This window comes from Leptonychotes weddellii, chromosome 5 (assembly GCF_054177405.1).
Source record: "Leptonychotes weddellii isolate Sample4059 chromosome 5, ASM5417740v2, whole genome shotgun sequence".
Classification (NCBI taxonomy): domain Eukaryota; kingdom Metazoa; phylum Chordata; class Mammalia; order Carnivora; family Phocidae; genus Leptonychotes; species Leptonychotes weddellii.
Window position 1 is genome coordinate 27,909,454 of NC_138373.1, and position 18,059 is coordinate 27,927,512.

The following is an 18,059-nucleotide window of genomic DNA, read 5'->3' on the forward strand; positions in this document are numbered from 1 at the left end:
TCAGCCACACAGCAGAGGCCCAAGGCCGGCCCACTTCCGATCTTCCTTACTGACGTCCTCTAAGACACTTCCGGCAGGTTGCTCCCAGCTGTCTTTAGCAGCCTTGCGATCTCTCATTACCCAGGGGCCCTCCCACTCAGCCAGTCTCGCAGCTCCAAGGCAGGGAAGGTCTTCCATTCTTCACTCTCTCCCTCACTCCTCCCCACAAGGCTGTAAAAATGATCCCATCCCACACTAAAAAGTAAACTCAAATAAACCTCCTCTCCGCTTTGCTCCAGGTCTCTCTTCCACTGTCCCCAGCCAAACTCCTGACTCACCGGGGATGGAATTTTCCATCTGTGGGAGTGGGAGCCGAAGGGCGGGAACGAGGCTGCAGAGCAGATTTCCAGGCCCATCCAGACCTCCTGAATCAGAAACTCAAGGGCTGGGCCGGGGGACACGCATCTTTACGCTCTCACCAGATAGTCATTTTATCCACTAAAGAACCACTTCTGAAGAGGAGTACGTCTCAAGACTCTGTCCTTGGCCCACTTGTAGTTCCACTTTCCACATCCTTCAGTCCTTCAGGCATAACAAACTTCTATCCACCACTCTTTCCTCAAACCAGTTCCTCCTTCTGGAGTTCTTATCTCAGACAACGGTACCGCCACTGCTCTACGAACTCGAGTCCTAAACGTGAGCATCAGCCTTGCCTCCTTCTCACCATCTCCCCTTTTATCAGTTAGCAACTGCTGCGTAACAAGTCACACATACATATATACACCCATGCACACACACACACATAGTGGTTACCACCACAATGGTTTATTATTTCTCATGAGTCTTCTGGTTTTATCTGGGCTCACTCATCATGTGGCATCCTTCAGGGGGAATCCAGTAGAAGATTCTCATTCGCATGTGTGCCTTTCCCTTGAGGTGGCCACTGTCTCTCCACATGGTCGCTCATCACTCAGTGGTCTAGCCTGAGCACAATTCCATGGCAGCTGGGCAAGGCTGGGAACTGGCGCGGGGTCTCTTCTTCACATTGTGCTGGTCAAAGTGAGACCCAAGGGCAGCCTAGTTTCCAGGGGCATGAAAACAGAGGCCACATCTAGGTGGGTGGGGTGGCGGGCGTGTATAGAGATGGCGGTCAAAGCTGGTGGCCACTGCTGGAAACATTCAGGATGTCTCCCTCCATGTCCAATCAGGCATCAAGTCCTGTGGTCTCACCTCTGTATGATGTAATGGTGTAGTTGCCCAAATGGCCCCAATATGTCACCCCACTGTGAGCAGGGCCTCTGTTCTACCCCTAGACTCTGGGCTCAGGCTTGTGACTGACTTTGCTAATGAGATGTTAACTGATGTGACCTAACAAAAAACAGGTCCTTGCCTGTTTTCACTTTCTTCGCTTGCCCCTCTGCCCTCCCTATGAGAACACTTGGGGACTAGTCCGCAGAAGGGAAGACCTACAGGCCTAGCAGAGCCACCTGTGGGGTCCCAGCCAAGCCCATCCCAAACCCGGGAGAGTCCAGCCAATTGGTGCAGAGCCCCCTATCCAGACGCCCAAGTGACCACCAGGTGTGTGAGTCCAGAAGAACCATCCAGCCAACACACAAGGACCTACAGAAACACTTATTGTGTTAAGCCCCCAAGTTCGGGGTGGCAACAGACAGCTGGCACTACATGACATCACTGCCCTGTGACCTTCATCTGGACCTTCATCCTCCTGGGCCTGCAGAGGCTCGAGGCAGCAGAGATCATTTTTGGCTCCGGCTACTCGAACAGGTTCATCAGCAGAGACCTGCTCGTCGTTCCTCGGGGAGACAGACGACAGAGGACCTACCGCCTCACGTTGCCACTGTCTGAACACGGGCTCCCAAGGTGGAGCGCGTGAATTGTACGATGCTTCTTAAACGCTTCCACCCAGAAACGACCCCTATATGTGCACACCTTCCATCACGAGAACCGGTCACAGGGTCATACCCAAAAAAGGCGTAGGGAGTGCGGTCGGTCACATGTGCCTGGAAGGAGGGGAGACCAGGGAGTGGCCAGCAGAGGGCTGTCTCTGCTACATGTCTTACGGTCCTTTCCCCTTACAATTCAGATGGGCCACTCTGCTATTCGGGCACCTTCCACGGCTCCCTATGGCCCAAGCTAGCACCAATCTTGATGTGGTTTTCGGTGGCCCCCCATGACTCCTTCTACCCCTCTCACCCCATTTCTTGCTGTGTGCCACTGTGCATGCCAAGCTCGATCCAGAACTGAGCAGCAAGCATTTCCTTGGCACCCCAGCCATTACTCTGTGACTCTGTCCTTCACCATGACTGTTCTCCCCACTGGCCCTCCTCTGGGACAGGTCACCTCCCCGCATCATCCCATGGAAGCCGCTTCTGGCGCGTGGAATCCATTGCCTTCTCCTTTCCCGAACACGGCATGTTCCAGAAGTCTGAGCCCAGTTCTCCGTTTTAGTAACTCGGAAAGTGTGAATGCTGCAAACTTAACCAGAATCAGCATTTGAAAGTCTATTTACATCTCCTTTACATTTATTTAGTTTGGGGAGTTTGATAGATTTTAAATTTAAAATTTTTATTTCGGTCCCTCCGATTGAAGGTGGCAAGGAGGACTGAAACAAAAAAGCGAGAGCGGGAAATGTTGATTCAAATGTGGAAAACTTAGTCCGTGCCAAAAGATTTAATTAGCTGCATTTTTAAATGCCTTCAAAAATAAGTTTGTAAAAGTGGAGACACAGCAGAAAGATCTGTGGTTGCCTGGGGTTGGGTGGGGGGAGGGATGAGTAGGTGGAGCGCTGGGGATTTTTAGGGCAGGGAAACTATCCTGTGTCATGTGTGATAGTGAATACCTGATACTATGCATGTATCAAGTCTCACAGAACCTACAACACCAAGAGTGAACTCTAACTCACACTGTGGACTTTAGTTAATAACAACGATTCAATATTATGGTTCACCCATTGTTAACAAATGACCCCACCAAGGCCAGACGTTAATAATGGGGGAAATTGGGGTGGGAGGGCTAGAGAGGGAATATTCGGGAACTCTGTGAGCTTCCTGATACATTTTTACATATGCCTAAAACTGCTCTAAAAACAATCTTTTTTTTTCCCCCAAAGTTTGTTTATACTTCTGAAGTGATTAGAGCTTAAATATGCATTAAGAGCACTGGGACGCCTGTGGGCATACCACCCGTAGCTTCGTTTCTCAACACGGCTGCACATTATGATCCCCTGGGGGATCTTAGGCCAGGCACCTGCTACTCCACAGCCAGTTCCTTTAGCATCTTGGGCGGGGGGCTTTGGCATGTAAAGGGGCTCTGGACTCAGTTTCCGATTTGGGGTGTGGTTTCTCCAAACCAACAAACAGCACTGGGGAAGCCAGCCAGGTGTCCTACAATTCAGCCTGGTTCACTGATTCTGATGCTATTCACCTGGAAATAGCATTCAAATCCACAGATTACGGGCATAGTTTTACAAGACTGCCCCCCCGGACTTCCCTCCCCCCACACTTCATAAGTCAATTGCAAATCCAGGTTGTCACTTGTCCTTCTCACTGCCCGGCTGTAGTTTGGGGGTTCCAATGACATCCCCCCTCCTTGGAACGCAGACGCCCATCAAAATTCAGAATGTTTTCTGGCCGACTGGCTACAGATCAGTTTTCCATGACCTTCTCCCCGTTTGGATTCTATTAATTTGCTAGAGTGACCCACAGAACTCAGAAAAACTTTTCGCTTACCAGATGACTGTTCTTGCTGTAAAAGGATAGAATTCCGAAACAGCCAGGAGGAAGAGATGCTTAGGGCAAGGTTACGGGGAGAGAGTGCAGGGCTCCCATGCCCTCACTAGGAAGGACTCTCCCCAAACTCCCATACGTTCACCAAACTGGAAGCTCTCCAAACTCTGTCCTTTTGGATATTGTGGAGGCTTCATTAAAAGGGCAGGCTTGATTAAGTCATTGGTCGTTGGTGATTGGCTCAACTTCCAGTCCCTCGGAGGTTGGGGGGTGGGGGTACTGAAAGTTCCAACCCTCCAATCACAGGGTTGGTTCCCTGGCAACCAGCCCCGGTCCAACACGGAGGCCCTAAAGTCATCTCATTAACATAACAAGAGACACCTTAATCACTCTCTTTGGAAATTGCCTGGGTTTTAGGAGCTCTGTGTCAATAAGGGGAAGAAGACCAAACACGTGTTTATTATAAATTACAGCATCACAGCATGTTTTAAAAGCCCTCAGGGTCCTTTAAAATGACTTTGAATGTGAAATTAACACATATTTACACAACAATAAAACAGTCAAAATTTAAAAAATAAAAACCCTCCGGGGTCAGTCATGATGGCCCTCCAGACTCCCCGGGGTGGGGATGTGTGCCCATCGGTGAGGGCAGATGACCCATGGCTTTACAGCCTCTGAAGTCGGAGGTCCTGTTCAAATCCTGACTCCAATTCTCATGAGCTGAATACCATTGGACCGGTGCCTTCCCATCTGCGGCTTGGTTTGCTCATCTGCAAAATGGGGATGATAAAGGCATTTCCCCCCCACCCCTCTGTGAGGGCAAAACTGTAATTCATGGAAAGCACCAAGCACAGAACATCCAGAGAGCAAAGATCCAATACAGGCTTGTGTTTAAGTAAACTCAGGGCTGTAGGGGAGAGCTGCAGAGGTGAAATCCTGCACCCTGTTTACAAACAGAGGCCTAAACGGGGAACGTTGCTCAAAATCACCTGGCAGGTTAGTGGGTGAAACAAGACCAGCACCTGGGGCAAGCTGGTTAAACATTTAGATGCTGATTCAGCAGGACGAGAGCATTTTACACCCCTGCAGGTGGAGAAAACACACTTTTGAGGTGCCTGCAATTCCGTATTTCACCAGTAGGTGGCGCTCTCCCCCCACCTATGAGCAAAGTACTCAGGAAAAGCCCGAAAAATTAAGTTTAGTGTAGAGAATTTTCTACCTCTTCCCTAGGATCCAGCAAGAATATCTAACAAAGAGCTATCTATATAAACCGCAAAAATATCTAACAAAGAGCTATCAATATACACAACATAAAAATGAGTAAAAAAATAAGGTTCAGACCAATTACATATAGGGAAGCCTACTTGTGTTTAAGAATGAGGATTCTTGAAGGCCAGGTGTCTGCATTCAAATCCCAGTTCCCTGTTTACCAGCCTTCACATCTTTTCTTCATGCTTCAGCTTCTTCTTCCGTAAAATAGCAATAATAATATTAACTACCTCAAAGTGTTCGTTGTTGGGAGGATTAAACACATTGGCATTCCTGTAGGTGCACAGTCGTATCTTATGGTGGCTTTAATTTGCATTTCCCTGGTGTGTAATTATATCGAACGGCTTTTCACGTGCTCATTTGCCGTTAGCATAGCTTCTTCCCCGAAATGTCTGATCAGATCCTAAGCCCATTTAAAAACATTTTTGGTTGTTTTATATTGCGCTTCAAGAATACTATATTTTCTGGATACAAGTCCTTCATCAATTAATTATATGTTTGGCAAATATTTCCTCCTAGTCTGTGGTTTGTCTTTTCATTCTCTTAAAAAATGCCTTTTGAAGAGCCGTTCTTAATTCCAACGAGGCCCTGTTTGTTCTTTTTTTCTCCTACAGGTTGTGTTTTTAACATCACTTCAGAGAAATCTTTACTGAACAGAAGGTCACAAAGATTTTCTGTTTCTTTCTAGAATCTTTAGAGTTTCAGACTTTATGTTTAGGTCGGTGGCCCATTTGGAGTTAGTTCTTGTATGTAATTTTGGTATATGGTGCAAGGTGTGGGCTGAAATTCATTTTTTTAATCTATAGATATCCAATTGTTCCAGCACCGTTTGTTGGGAAGACTGTCCTTTCCCCACGGAATTAACTGTGCCTTTGTTGAAAATCAGTTGACTGTGACTATGTGGGTATATTTCCAGATTCTTTATTCTGCATTGATCTCTTGGAAGTCTGTGCTATGCTATTGATCCTTGTCTATCTTTGTGCTGATACCATACTTTAGCTTTATAATAAGCCTCGAAGTCAGAAAGCCTAAATCCTTCTACTTTTTTGCTTTTCAAAGTTGTTTTTGGCCATTTTAGGTCCTTTGAATTTGCATTTAAATTTTAGAACCAGTTTACTAGTTTCTACCCGGGGTGGGGAGGGGGGAAGAGCCTGCTGGGATGTTCATTGGGGTTTGCTTTGACTCTAACCTTCAATTGGGGAAGAAGTGGCTTCTTAGCACTATTGAGGTTTCCGATCCACACACATAATGTAGCTTTCTATTTAGGTCCTTCTACATTTCTCTCAGCAAGATTTTATAGTTCTTTTTTTTTTTTTCCGGTCTTCTGTTTCTTTTTGGAGGCTTTCTATTGCTGCATCTTCAACTTCACTGACAACTTCATTGTCAGTGTCAACAACTGGACAACTTCATTGTCCCAGCCTGCCTCGTTATGGGCTGAATGTTTGTACCCCCACCCCGACCCCCAGTTCGTCTGTCGAAACCTGGACTCCCCATGTGATGGCATTAGGAGGAGGGCCTTGGGCAGGTGATGAGGGTGGTCGTGACATTGGGATTAGTGCCGTTAGAAGAAGAGACACCAGAGAGCTCCCTTTCTCCACAAGAGGAAAGGCCATGTGGGGACACAGAGAAGGTGAAGGTGGCCGTCTATCAGCCAGCAAGAGAATCTCACCAGAGCCCACCACACTGGCACCCTGATCTCGGACTTCCAGCCTCCAGAACTGTGAGAAATATGTTTCTGGGGGCGCCTGGGTGGCTCAGTCAGTCAAGCTTGACCTGGCTTCGGCTCAGGTCATGATCTCAGGGTCCCGGGATTGAGCTCCGCTCAGTGGACAGTCTGCTTGTCTCTCTCCCTCTCCCCCACACTTGTGCTCTCTCTCTCTCAAATAAATAAATAAAATCTTTTTTAAAATACATGTTTACTGTTTATAAGCCCCCCAGTCTGTGGTACTTTATGGCAGCCCTGGCTGAAAGAAACACCCCTGTAATCCCATCTTGTGTATTTTTCATCTCAGACTTTGTCGTTCCATCTTCCAATGTTCAATTCAGTTTGTGTGTGTGTGTGTGTGTATCTGCCATGTCTCTGCTCACTGTGTCCTATTTGTGGTCTAGCTTCTTGAGTTCATATTTTCCTGCTGCTTTGCCTGCCTGGTAATTTTTATTAGATGCTAGGCACTGTGAATTTTACCTTACTGAGTGCTGAAAAATTTTCTCTTTTCACCATTATTCTTGATCTTTTCTCTGGGGGCAGGGCTAATTGACTGGAAACATTTTTTTATCTTTTGAGATCGGGCTTTTCAGCTTCACTAGACAGGACCAGAGAGGCATTACATCCGGGGCTAATTTTGCCCTAACCCTGAGGCAAAGACCCTTCTGAGTATTGGACTTGATGCTGCCCAAATTATGAAATTGTCTACTGTGGTTGGTGGGATGGAGAGCTATTCCCAGCCCCGTGGGAGCTCTGGGGATTGTTCCCTCTAATCCTTCGGGATGATTCCTCCCCAGCCCAGGGTGGTGTCTTCATGTACCAGCCCCAGTGATGCTCTGCTAAGAGGGACCCTCTGCATATCTCCAGAGCTCACTTTGGGTAGCCCTCTCCTCTCTGGCACTCTGTCCTTCAGACCCTAGCCACACTGGTGTCCCGCATTCCCAGCCCTGTCTCCTCAACTCAAGGAGCTCCCCGTCCCTGCGCCGAGGCCTGGAAGCTTTGTCCAGGCAGTGAGCTGGGGTAATTGTATGACTTGCTTCATTTGTTTCTTGTCCCTTAGAGATGACTCTCCTTCATGGCCTGATGTCCAGTGACTTCGAAATCATTGCTTTATATATTTTGAGTGTTTTTGAATTGTTTCAGTTGGGAGGGTAGAGCCAATCTCTATTATCCAATCTTAGCCAGAAGTGGAAGTCCTACTAGGGTATAAGTATGAAAGATATATATAATACCCACTAGACTGTCTATACTATATACATGAGCGTCTGCGAAATACATACTATGTATACATTAAAATAAAATCTTGCAAATGTGTATGTATATATATATATATATATATATATGGAAGGCTTAACCAAAAAGTAAAAGCCTCCCTCTGTGTCCCTCACCCTCACCCCTCAATTCCACTCTTGTCCCCCCTAAGGGTAATCACCCTAACGCTGGTTCCTGTGTATCCTTCTGGAAGCGTTTCCATGTGTACAAGTTACATATATATATCATACCATGTAAACTGTCTTGTATCTTGCTTTTCTTCACTTTTATTTTATAAATTAATTCTTATCAACAATTACAGGTCCATCTTCTTTTTATGCTGCATTAAAGCATAAAAGCCATAAAAACTATGGCTCTTTATGTTAGCCATTCCGTATTGAGGGGCCGCAGTTGGTTCTGCCTTTCTTTGTTGCTATGATCAATGCAGCAGTGAACACACGGCCCCGTGTGCACGCACTTAGCATTCATGGAGGCATGTATCTACGGGGAGATTTCCAGAAAGATTGCTGGGTTATTAGACACCAGCCAGGGCTGGTGCTCTAAGCTCCCAAAAGATATCCTTCTTTAATTCAAAGTGGGGGGAACATGCTTTATTGTGAAATGCAGGTTTGGGTTTTGAATGATACAATCTGACATAGATGATGAGCAGCTTCTTTCCGGATTTTCTGTGCCCCTCGCCCCGCGTGTGTCCCTATTTTGCTGTTTTTCTAAGCACGGCTTGGAGCCACCTCCAGTCCCCAATTCTGGCTGCCAAGCAGGTGCAGGTGCAAGATCCCTGCCTACCCACAGGGGGCGTCCAAGGAATGCTTGCCGATTTGATTTGATGGCTGCAGAAAGTTCTGTGGGACGCTGCTGCTCCAGCCATCACCTGAGTAAGACAGTCTAAGTGCTTTTCTTCCATAGGTTGTTGGGCTTCCCATTAAATTCACAGACGAGAAGCTGTCCACTTCATGGCCCGTGGGAGTCAGGCAGCGATCTCGAAAGAGCAGGCAGAGATTGTGGTAGAATAGTCGGTGCTGGGTGTGGTGTCTCCAGTTTGGGGGGCAGACCTGGCAGATGATGGGGAGCCCCACTGGTGGGGGGGAAGGGGTTCACTCAAGTGCCTCTCCCCATCCACTTCCAACAGATTCCAGAAAGAGAATGCATTTTCCTATCTGCATGCTTTAAAAGAGACTGGAAAAAAAAATACTTGTGGTGGATGAGAGGTCTCTCTAATCTCTAGCGTATTTGCCTACTGAGGTAGATAATTGTTTTAGCACCCCTGCCCTCTATACAACAGTATTTCGGGTAATAGTTTCATTCCTGTTAGTTTGGATACAACGGACAAATACAGAGATTACCTTTCAGTTTCAAAGACACTGAGTTTAGAAAAGAGTTCATGTATGAACTAAAATGCCCACTTTCCAAATAAAAATATCACACCTCGAAGGTCACGCTGTCCTTCACCGTTGTCCGTTCTGGGCACGAGTGGTCACACAGAATGACGGAATAGGGAAGTAACCAAGTTCTGGTTTCTTCCCATCTGGGCTCTCCTTGTATATCTCGAGTCTACTGTCTGAACAGAGGGGTGCAAAACACCCCAAGGGGTTGGAGACGAAAATTGCACCCAAAGAGAGTGCCTACTGATTCCCAAGCATTAGGAACTTACTCTCAAAACAGAATGTAGGGAGCCTGCATGTGTTGGGGCTGACTGAACCCCGGGGCTAGGGGTCCTCTGAATTAACTTCTACGTATACTCTGTTCAATAGAGAATAAGCAATAAAAATGGGCTAATTAGAAACTTATATTTTATTAAAACCCAACAGTATCTTAAACAGAATTATCACAGGACCCAGCAGTTCCCCTCCCTGATATATATTCAAGAGGATTGGAAACTTGGACACGAATGTTCACAGCAGCATTATTCATAATGTCCAAACGTCCATCCACAGATGGATGGAAACACAAGAGTAGTTCATCACACAATGGAGTATTATTCCGACACGAAAAGGAATAAAGTACCTGCTATGACATGGATGAACCTTGGAAATGCCACGGCCCCTCCCTTGGCGAGGCGCTGCTAAAAGTCAGAGTTATACTCCAAAGGCCTTACTTTTAGTATTTTTCACTTGCTAAATTTTTAGAAGTTGATTCCTTGAGTCTTTTGGACTGGGTGGGCAGGCTTACCATTCCTTTTTCCGTTGAGCTATAGCCAACTGTTCTCAATTGACCTTTCTCATTTAATAGCTTCTGACGTTCTGCTGCTTCATTCATCCACCCACCCACCCACCCACTCATCCATTTTTTTCATTCATTCAACAAACCCCAATTGTGCACCTGCTATGTTACAGGTATTCTACCAAGTGCCGTGGATGCAATGACAACGAAAATCCAGACAAAGTCCTTTCATTTCAGAGTCTCACTTTTCCAAGTGTGGTCCCTGGACTGGCCTCCGCTGGGGACTTGTAAGAAATTCAGCATCTCCAGGCCTGCCCCAGCCCAACTCAACCAGAATCTGCTTGTATCTGCATACACGATCTCTGGAAAAAAATAGGAAAATCTGATTGTAGTAGTTATATCGAGGAAGACTGGACATAGCTAGGGGCGATGAGAAAAATCTAAATCTTACTTTATACCCTTAGATATTGGTCACATTGTTATTTTTGGACATGAACCTTTCATGCTTCCAACATACCCTGAACCTTTTTGGTCCATTTCTTGGCTGCCCTGGATGTGTAACCACTTCCCGTGTGTGGTGTCTCATCTTAAAGGATCCTACAAAAGAAAGCGTTGTAGATGTGGAGGGGGTCCAGAGCCCACCCTATAAGATGGGGGTGGGCGTCAAGGCTTAGTTCTAGGTTCTCTGTGGGAATTCAGTGAGTATATGTAAACATCAGACATACAGAAGGTGCTTAATGTTATTTTCCTCTTGGTACTCTATAGCCACTGTTTTCGGTCATAATTAGGGAGAGAATTCCCCTTGACCATCACACTTCACTAACAAGGACCACTTGCTTGAGGGTTAGGTTCTTCTTTTTCCCATATCAGAAAGGGGAAAGGCCCCACACATCAAGTACCCCTCTCGTTCTGAACCTTGAGATCTCGTTGCCACTCCCACCAGCTCAAGAGGGGGCAGGTTTCTTGATGGGTAAAACCATTGGTAGAGTTAACTGAGTTAAGGTGTATTGAAATACGACTTATGTACAGTAAAATTTACCTTTTCTAGTGGACAGCTCTGTGGGTCTTGACAAATACGTGGAGCTGTGTACTCCCCACCACAGTCAAGACAGAGAATGCTGCTATCACCGCCCCCGCGTTTTCCCGTGCTCCTTTGCTCCTTTGTGGTCAGTCCACCTTCCCCTACCCCCAGCCCCTGGGGGCCCCTGGTCTGTCTTCTGTCCACGTGAATCTGTCTTTGCAGAATGCCATCTACGTGGAATCCTACAGGATGTGGTCTTTTGAGTCTAGTGGCTTCTACTTGGCTTAATCCATTTGAGATTCCCTTTTTATTGCTGAGTATTATTTATTGCTGAGTATTCCATGCCCTGGACGCTCCCCGTTGGTGCCGTCTTGGGGACAAAGAGGGGAGGAAAACAGCTAACCTCGACCAGATGGTCCCTGGGCTGACAGAGTTTACTGGAGTGGACCACATTTTCTCCCAGAGGTACAGTTAGGCGTGAGAGGCTGATCTGATTATTAGGGAAAAATAGATCAATGCCATTTCTTACACCTCCAACTCTGCGGCTTGAGAAACTCCCCTTCACTTTGTTTTTTTGCGTGCGTTTCGATTGGGACAATATGGCTCCAACCGGCCTGAAATGAACAAGGGCCCCAGTAAAGCCCCACTCCCCCAGGCTTTATGACAACAGTGCCGAGTCATAGAGGTCCGGCCCATCCCTAAGAGAAGATCCTTCCCCTTCCTGCCGGGCCTTGGCCCCTCAGAGTTTTGCCCAAGGGCAGCTGTTGGGGGAGGATGGAGTTTCTTGGAACCACCCAGACCGCCAGTTACTGTGGCCCCAAGAAAGCCTGTGGCTTCAGTGCCCTGCCCCCGGCCGTGCCGGCCCCGGAGATCCAGGAATGTTACCAGCCCTATTACCTGCCTGGGTACCGCTACCTCAACTCATGGAGACCCAGCCTCTTCTACAAGATCTCCAATGCCCAAACCTGCATGGATGAGGGAGCGATGTGCCGCAGCGCCCTGAGGCCACCCACCATCCTGCCCGCGCTCCGCTCCGCTCTCTTCTGTCGCTACAGCCCCCACGACTGGGACAGGTCCAATGAGCTGCAGATGCGCGGGGCCGAGGCCTCTCGGCTGTGGGCCAGCCGGCTGACCGGCGACTCCATGCGGCTCATGCAGGACAAGGACCAGCTGACCCGCCAGATGCAGGAGGGGACCAGCTGGAACCTGGGCCAGAGGCTGTCCGACATTGGCTTCTGGAAGTCTGAGCTGGGCTACGAGCTGGAGAGGCTCCTAAACGAGAACCGCAGCTTGGAGACAGTCAAGAGGCGGCTGGAGTGTGTGGCCGAGGAGCTCAACTGTCCGCTGCAGGTGAGTGTGGGTGAGGAGGGGGCATGGCAGCTGCTGGGAGGGCAGCCCTGGGCGCTCCGCTCCTCTCCAAGGAAGGTCGAGGCCACGGGCACTTTGCAGGTTGGCTCGCGATGCATCATCATCTGCGATCAGTTCCTATAGCCCAGGATTATCCCAGTCAAATCGGGGTTCCTCAGACTGAACCAGATTTCCTTTTCTCCTTGGGGTTACATCAGAACTGCAGAGGTTTTATCCAGACATTCCGCACGTGCCTGTGTGTGCGTGTGGATGCGTGCACGCAGGGCACTCTGTAGAGGGATATACTTAAAATAATTGCTGTATTTTTCTCCATAGCCCTTAACACCTTCTAACATACTCTCTAACTTATGCATGTATTTATTTATTGTTTTGCTGCCTGAGCTAGAATCTAAGTGCCACGAGGGTGGGGATTTTTGTCTGCTCTGTCACCAGCGTGTTCCAGACAGATCCTCCGCTGTGCTGGGCAGCGTGTCTGTGTTGGTCCTCCGTTGGCTGATCGCCCGTTGTCTGGGTCAGTGTTCTGAATGTCTTCCCAGCCTCCTACAGTGCTTGGCATGTGGTAGGCACTCAGTAAGTATTTGTTGAGTAAACGAATACGTATCTGGATGCGGACATGCTCGACGCTCCTTGGTCTCCAGTCATATCCCGGATCAGCTAGGGCTGCTTTTGGCGGCATGTAACGGACACCTGACTGCAGCTCAGCCAAGGCTCAGCCAAGTCGTGATGAGAATTCCAGAAGGAAACAGAGCAGGCTGCTGCAGCCTCCACTCAATGCTGGAGGGGAGGGGACCCAGGCGCCTGTCTTTCTGCTCTGCCGTCCTCGGCTTGTGGCTTTTGTCCTACTGCTCGCGAGGAGATTTCATATCTCCTATTGCAAGCTCCTACTTGCAAGGAACATATTGATCTCATTTGAGGCAGGAAGATAGGGGCAGGGCAAAGGGCGCCCTGTGCCAACTGTGTCAGGATATGTCAGTTTTCTGGAAGGGAACATCCTGCGTTTCCAGATCCCTCAGGAGACATGGCACAGCCCCTCCCTGCCATTATGGGGACTTCTACTGTGTCCCTCTGCCCCCCAAGTTTCTCCCCTGAGAGGAGAGTGGGCAGGGGGACCTGAGGCGACATCCAAAACCTATTGCTGTCCTCTTCTGCTCTCCTCACCCCTCCAGCCTGTCTGGGAAACCCAGCTCTGTCTGGTCACTGGCGCAGCTCCTCTGACAGTCACGTGGTGGCTTGGGGGGGGTACCAGAGATCTCTCTGCTCCACTTCTCCCTGTCTCCAGGGCTGCCCCCCTCCTCCTGGACAGTGATGGTGCCTCCTTCCTGTCCTCCTCTCTCCCGCCCCCCTCCCACCCATCTTCCAGCCAGAGGGGGCGATTTTATTTATTTATTTTTTTTTAAAGATTTTATTTATTTATTTGAGACAGAGAGAATGAGAGAGAGAGAGCATGAGAGGGGGGAGGGGCAGAGGGAGAAGCAGACTCCCCGCCGAGCAGGGAGCCCGATGCGGGACTCGATCCCGGGACTCCAGGATCATGACCTGAGCCGAAGGCAGTCGCTTAACCGACTGAGCCACCCAGGTGCCCCCAGAGGGGGCGATTTTAAATATGAAACTGGGTCTCCATACTCCCTCACTAAAACCCCCCTCAATGCACCCTGTTAACATCCAAATTCCTTGTCACCCACTCCAGCCCCTGCACAGCCCAGGCCCTGCTCACCACTCCAGCCTCACCTTCTCTAGTTCCAATGGCTTCCTCTTTACTCTTCCTACCTCAGGGCCTTTGCACCTGCTGTTCCCTCTTCCTGGCACATTGTTCCCCTTCATCTCTGCTGCTTCTGATAATTCATGTCTTGGTCTGTCACCTCCTTAGCAAAGTCCTTCCCGGCCAACCCCCTACTGGTTGCTCCCCACCCACCTACATCCCCCTGACTATTCACATCCAAGCCCTCCTCCGAATGAGAAATGATTGCACCTCTTTGTGTGTTTACTTGTGTGTGTTCTCTCCTGTCTCTTTGAGCTCCGTTAGTGTGGGAACCCTCCGATCAGGTTGATTGTGGTCTCCCTAGCACCTTGATGGGGTGTGGTCAGAAAAGGGGCTCAAGAAATTCTTGTGAAATCAGTGAACCCCTCTCCCCTCCTGAGTTCCCAGATGCATTTGCATCCCAGCACCAAGATGTGGTGCTCCCCTGCTTCCTTCTCCCTCTTGCTACTCTTTGTGACATCATAGGCTCGTGGCCCAATCACCAGGCTTTCTCAGCCTCTCTTTGCAGGAGCTCCTCTGAGCAACCCCTTCTCCCATCTTCTGTTCCACGCCACTCATGGCCCCACGACCGTTGCAGGGTGCGTGGCTGTGTGACAGGGTCCCACTTGGCCCTGGTCACATTCCAAAGCCCCATCCCCACCCCATTTACAGATCTCCAAAAAGGGACTTTCACATACATTCATAGGTAATATTTATTGAGCATATTCTGGGTTCTTTACATTTGTCGAGCCGGCTTAATCCACATGGCAAACCTGGGAGATATGCCCCCGTATTCTACCCATCGGCAGGCATGGCATGCCGCGGTCCCCACGGAGGGGGAAGGTGAGGTGAAGCCCACCCACAGGCACAGTGATGAGGCCACACGGAGCATCCAGGTTTCCTGGGGTAAAGCAGATCACGGCAAAAATGGATGTGAGTCACCTGCGGTTAGGGTCTGCATATGGGTGCAGGGGAAACACGCTCTTTCCGGCTGCTCCCTACAGGTTGCTCTGGAGTGTCTGTACCATCGAGAGAAAAGGATCGGGATCGATTTGGTCCATGACAATGTGGAGAAAAACCTTATCCGGGTAAGATGCCTCCTGGGTCTGCCCAGCCTCCTGAGGGAGGAAACCTCCTGACCAGCTGGTCACAGGTTTCTGAGCTGCCTGCCAGGAGCAGAAGCGACGTGTCACCCCATGCAAAGTCGGGGCTCAGAAAGCATTGTTGGGGGCCTGCACTGCATGGGAAACAGGGAGAAGTGAAGTCATGGGACCCTCAGTTTTTATCTCCAAAATGGGCGTCGTCATAGTAATACCGATAATAACAATAGTAAAGATAGCGTTTGTGGAGCACCTACTCTATGTCACACACTGTACCATTTCATATGCATTTTTGAATGTAATGATAAAACAGTCTACAAATGAGCACTTGGCACGTAAGCACATAGATGCTCAATTTTCTTCTAACCGGGAAGTGTATAAAAAAGGAAGAAAGTAAGATGAGGAATGTGGAGCCCCCAGAGCTGACCCTTACCTGTCTGGCCCGGGGATCAGGTGGGATGAGGCAGGAAATGGACCCCACCTTGACATTTCACCTTGGGGGGGGAGGGGAGTCAAGGGTGGGTGGCGAGAGGTAGGGGTGGGGTCACTCGCCTGGGAGGCCGGGGTGCAGTGACTTTCTAAGGGGCACTGCTCTTTTTGACATTTTTCATTGCAGGAAGTAGATTTGCTAAAATGTTGCCAAGAACAGATGAGAAAACTAGCTCAAAGAATTGATATCCAGATGCGGTAAGAGCTGCTTCCTCTTCCCCTTCTCGGGGGTCTGTTTTGGGTTTCCCCGGTTTTCGGGGGGCAAGTAGATGGGCTGCCCGTCTCTCAGTGGTTCTTTCGGTCAGTGGTGGGCTGGCAAGGGTTTTAACAACCAGCTCTCCGGGGAAGAAAACGAAATCCTGATTTGACCTTGCCGGCCAAGGTCAGTGGTGTCAGTCAGTGCTGCGACTGCCATGGCCGATCTCCGTCTCCCCGTGTGTGCCCCAGGTCTCCGTGACCCAGAACTTCACTGGCTGCTCTTTTTTGCACGTAGAGCCTTGGCAAAAGAAATGGGCCTCACTGAGGACCCCCCCCCCCGCTTAGCCTGCAGCTTCCCCGTGTGAGTTCCGAATTTGGGGAGATGGCAGAGAGCAGGGGGCATTGGGTATCAAGGAGAGGAGGGGCCAGTGCCTCTCCAGAGGGGAGCTGGTAGACGCCTAGAGCCCTGAGTCTTCAAAAGCAATCAGCTTTTTGTTCTTGGAAGATGACATAACCGGTATCATGAAAAGCCAGGAGGCTCCCCCACATAATTAGACAGAGGCCTGAGTTTTACAGGGCTTGGGGCCCCTAGCTAAGCCCTTGGCACTCGATTCCCCTGGACAGAGCCTTCCCTCCTGAGGCTGGAGCTGGGCACGGCCTTTAGCTCTCATGGGGCACGCTGCTCTGCTGGTTTCTCCTTCTCATTTCCTCAGACACAGAGAGCAAGAGGAGGCCTGGTCACCTAGCCCCAGCTGCCCCTTCTGGCTGCATGGGGCATGTGGGTAATCTGGATGGGATGCTGAGGCATCAGGCCGCTTGCAGACAGGCTCTGGGGGCTGGCCGTACCCGCCCTCCCAACACACACAGAGCAGCCCCTCGCCTCCACTGAGGACTGGGCAGCAGGGACAGGATCACCCAGGGCAGTGTTGAGAAGCTCCCCGCAGGTCTATGGGTGAGGTCCGGGCCGAAAGCAGGGCTGACTTCTGTCAGGTGTGCACCTCTGACCTGATTGCTGACAAGTCCACCCCCCGCGTGGACTCTTGTTTGCCTCCTGTTTGTCTGTAAATTAATGTGCTTAAAAAAAACCCAAACCCTTACATACTTGTATATAAAAAACAAAGGGAGCGTTTCTGGCAGGCAAATGTCTTTGTTGTGTTTTTCTTGCCCTTATTTTTATGATCGCCTATTTTGGGCAAGAAAGAGGTTTTCTGTTTGTGGTCGACATGGGGCTATGGCAGAACTCGGCGTGCGGGTGACGGAGGGCTGGATTTTGGGAACTGGGACAGTTTGAGCTGGCAGAGTAACAGAATCCCAGACCGGAAATTGGGGAGCTGGACCCTGGAGAGGAAATCGTCCCAAGACGGGACTGGCTCGTGCAACCCCAGCAATGGAGCAAGATGTGGGAGAGTAAGGAGAGCTGGAGAGGCGGAGAGGGACAGACACAGAGCAAGAGGAAAAGCGAGGGAGATAGGCACCAAGAGGTGAAGGCAGCTGAGGCAGGGAGGGTGGGGGGAGAGAACGTGAGCTTGTGGACAGGCGTCCCTCCCCTTTGCCAGGACAGAGCCCGAGCCACCCTCGATAGAGGCTGTTTGACCTTGGGCGGTGGCCCGCTTGCCAGAGGATGCCTGTCTTCTTTAGGAAGCAGCTCGTGTTGCCAGGACTCCCTGATTAACCTGGAACCAGCCAGAGCCTCAGTGGGAGAGCCTCAGCGTGCCCTTGCCCCCGTGGGAGGCTCCACCACTGATATGCTCAGGTGGCCTCCCTGCATCTGGGCAGAGCTGTGTCCCTATCTCACCAGAAGCCCCAGCAAAGCAGAAAAGCCTGGGCAGAAGCCATATCAGGGTTTTTCCTCGTAAGCCAACAGCAGGGTGAGCGTTGGCACTGGTTGGACTCTATGTCATGGGCCAAGAAGGGGAGACAGGGGCCGCCTCCTCTTTCTCCAGGCTGATTAGCAAGGGCCAGGAAGCTGGGCCAGCCAACCAGGGATTCTGAGGTGCTGGGTCCCCTCTAATGCTCT

At 49.8% G+C, this 18,059-nt stretch overlaps 1 protein-coding gene across 1 annotated transcript in view; it reads left to right on the forward strand.

The window, feature by feature from the left end:
• The first annotated feature begins 11,852 nt into the window (after nucleotides 1–11,852).
• The window catches only part of TEKT5 (tektin 5), a 35,275-nt gene continuing 29,068 nt past the window's right edge, over nucleotides 11,853–18,059 (forward strand). Inside the window, exons 1-3 of the mRNA XM_081820044.1 lie at nucleotides 11,853–12,499; nucleotides 15,260–15,343; nucleotides 15,972–16,042. Coding sequence (XP_081676170.1) covers nucleotides 11,924–12,499; nucleotides 15,260–15,343; nucleotides 15,972–16,042 — 731 coding nt within the window. The 5' untranslated portion in view covers nucleotides 11,853–11,923. The remainder of the gene's footprint in view (nucleotides 12,500–15,259; nucleotides 15,344–15,971; nucleotides 16,043–18,059) is intronic.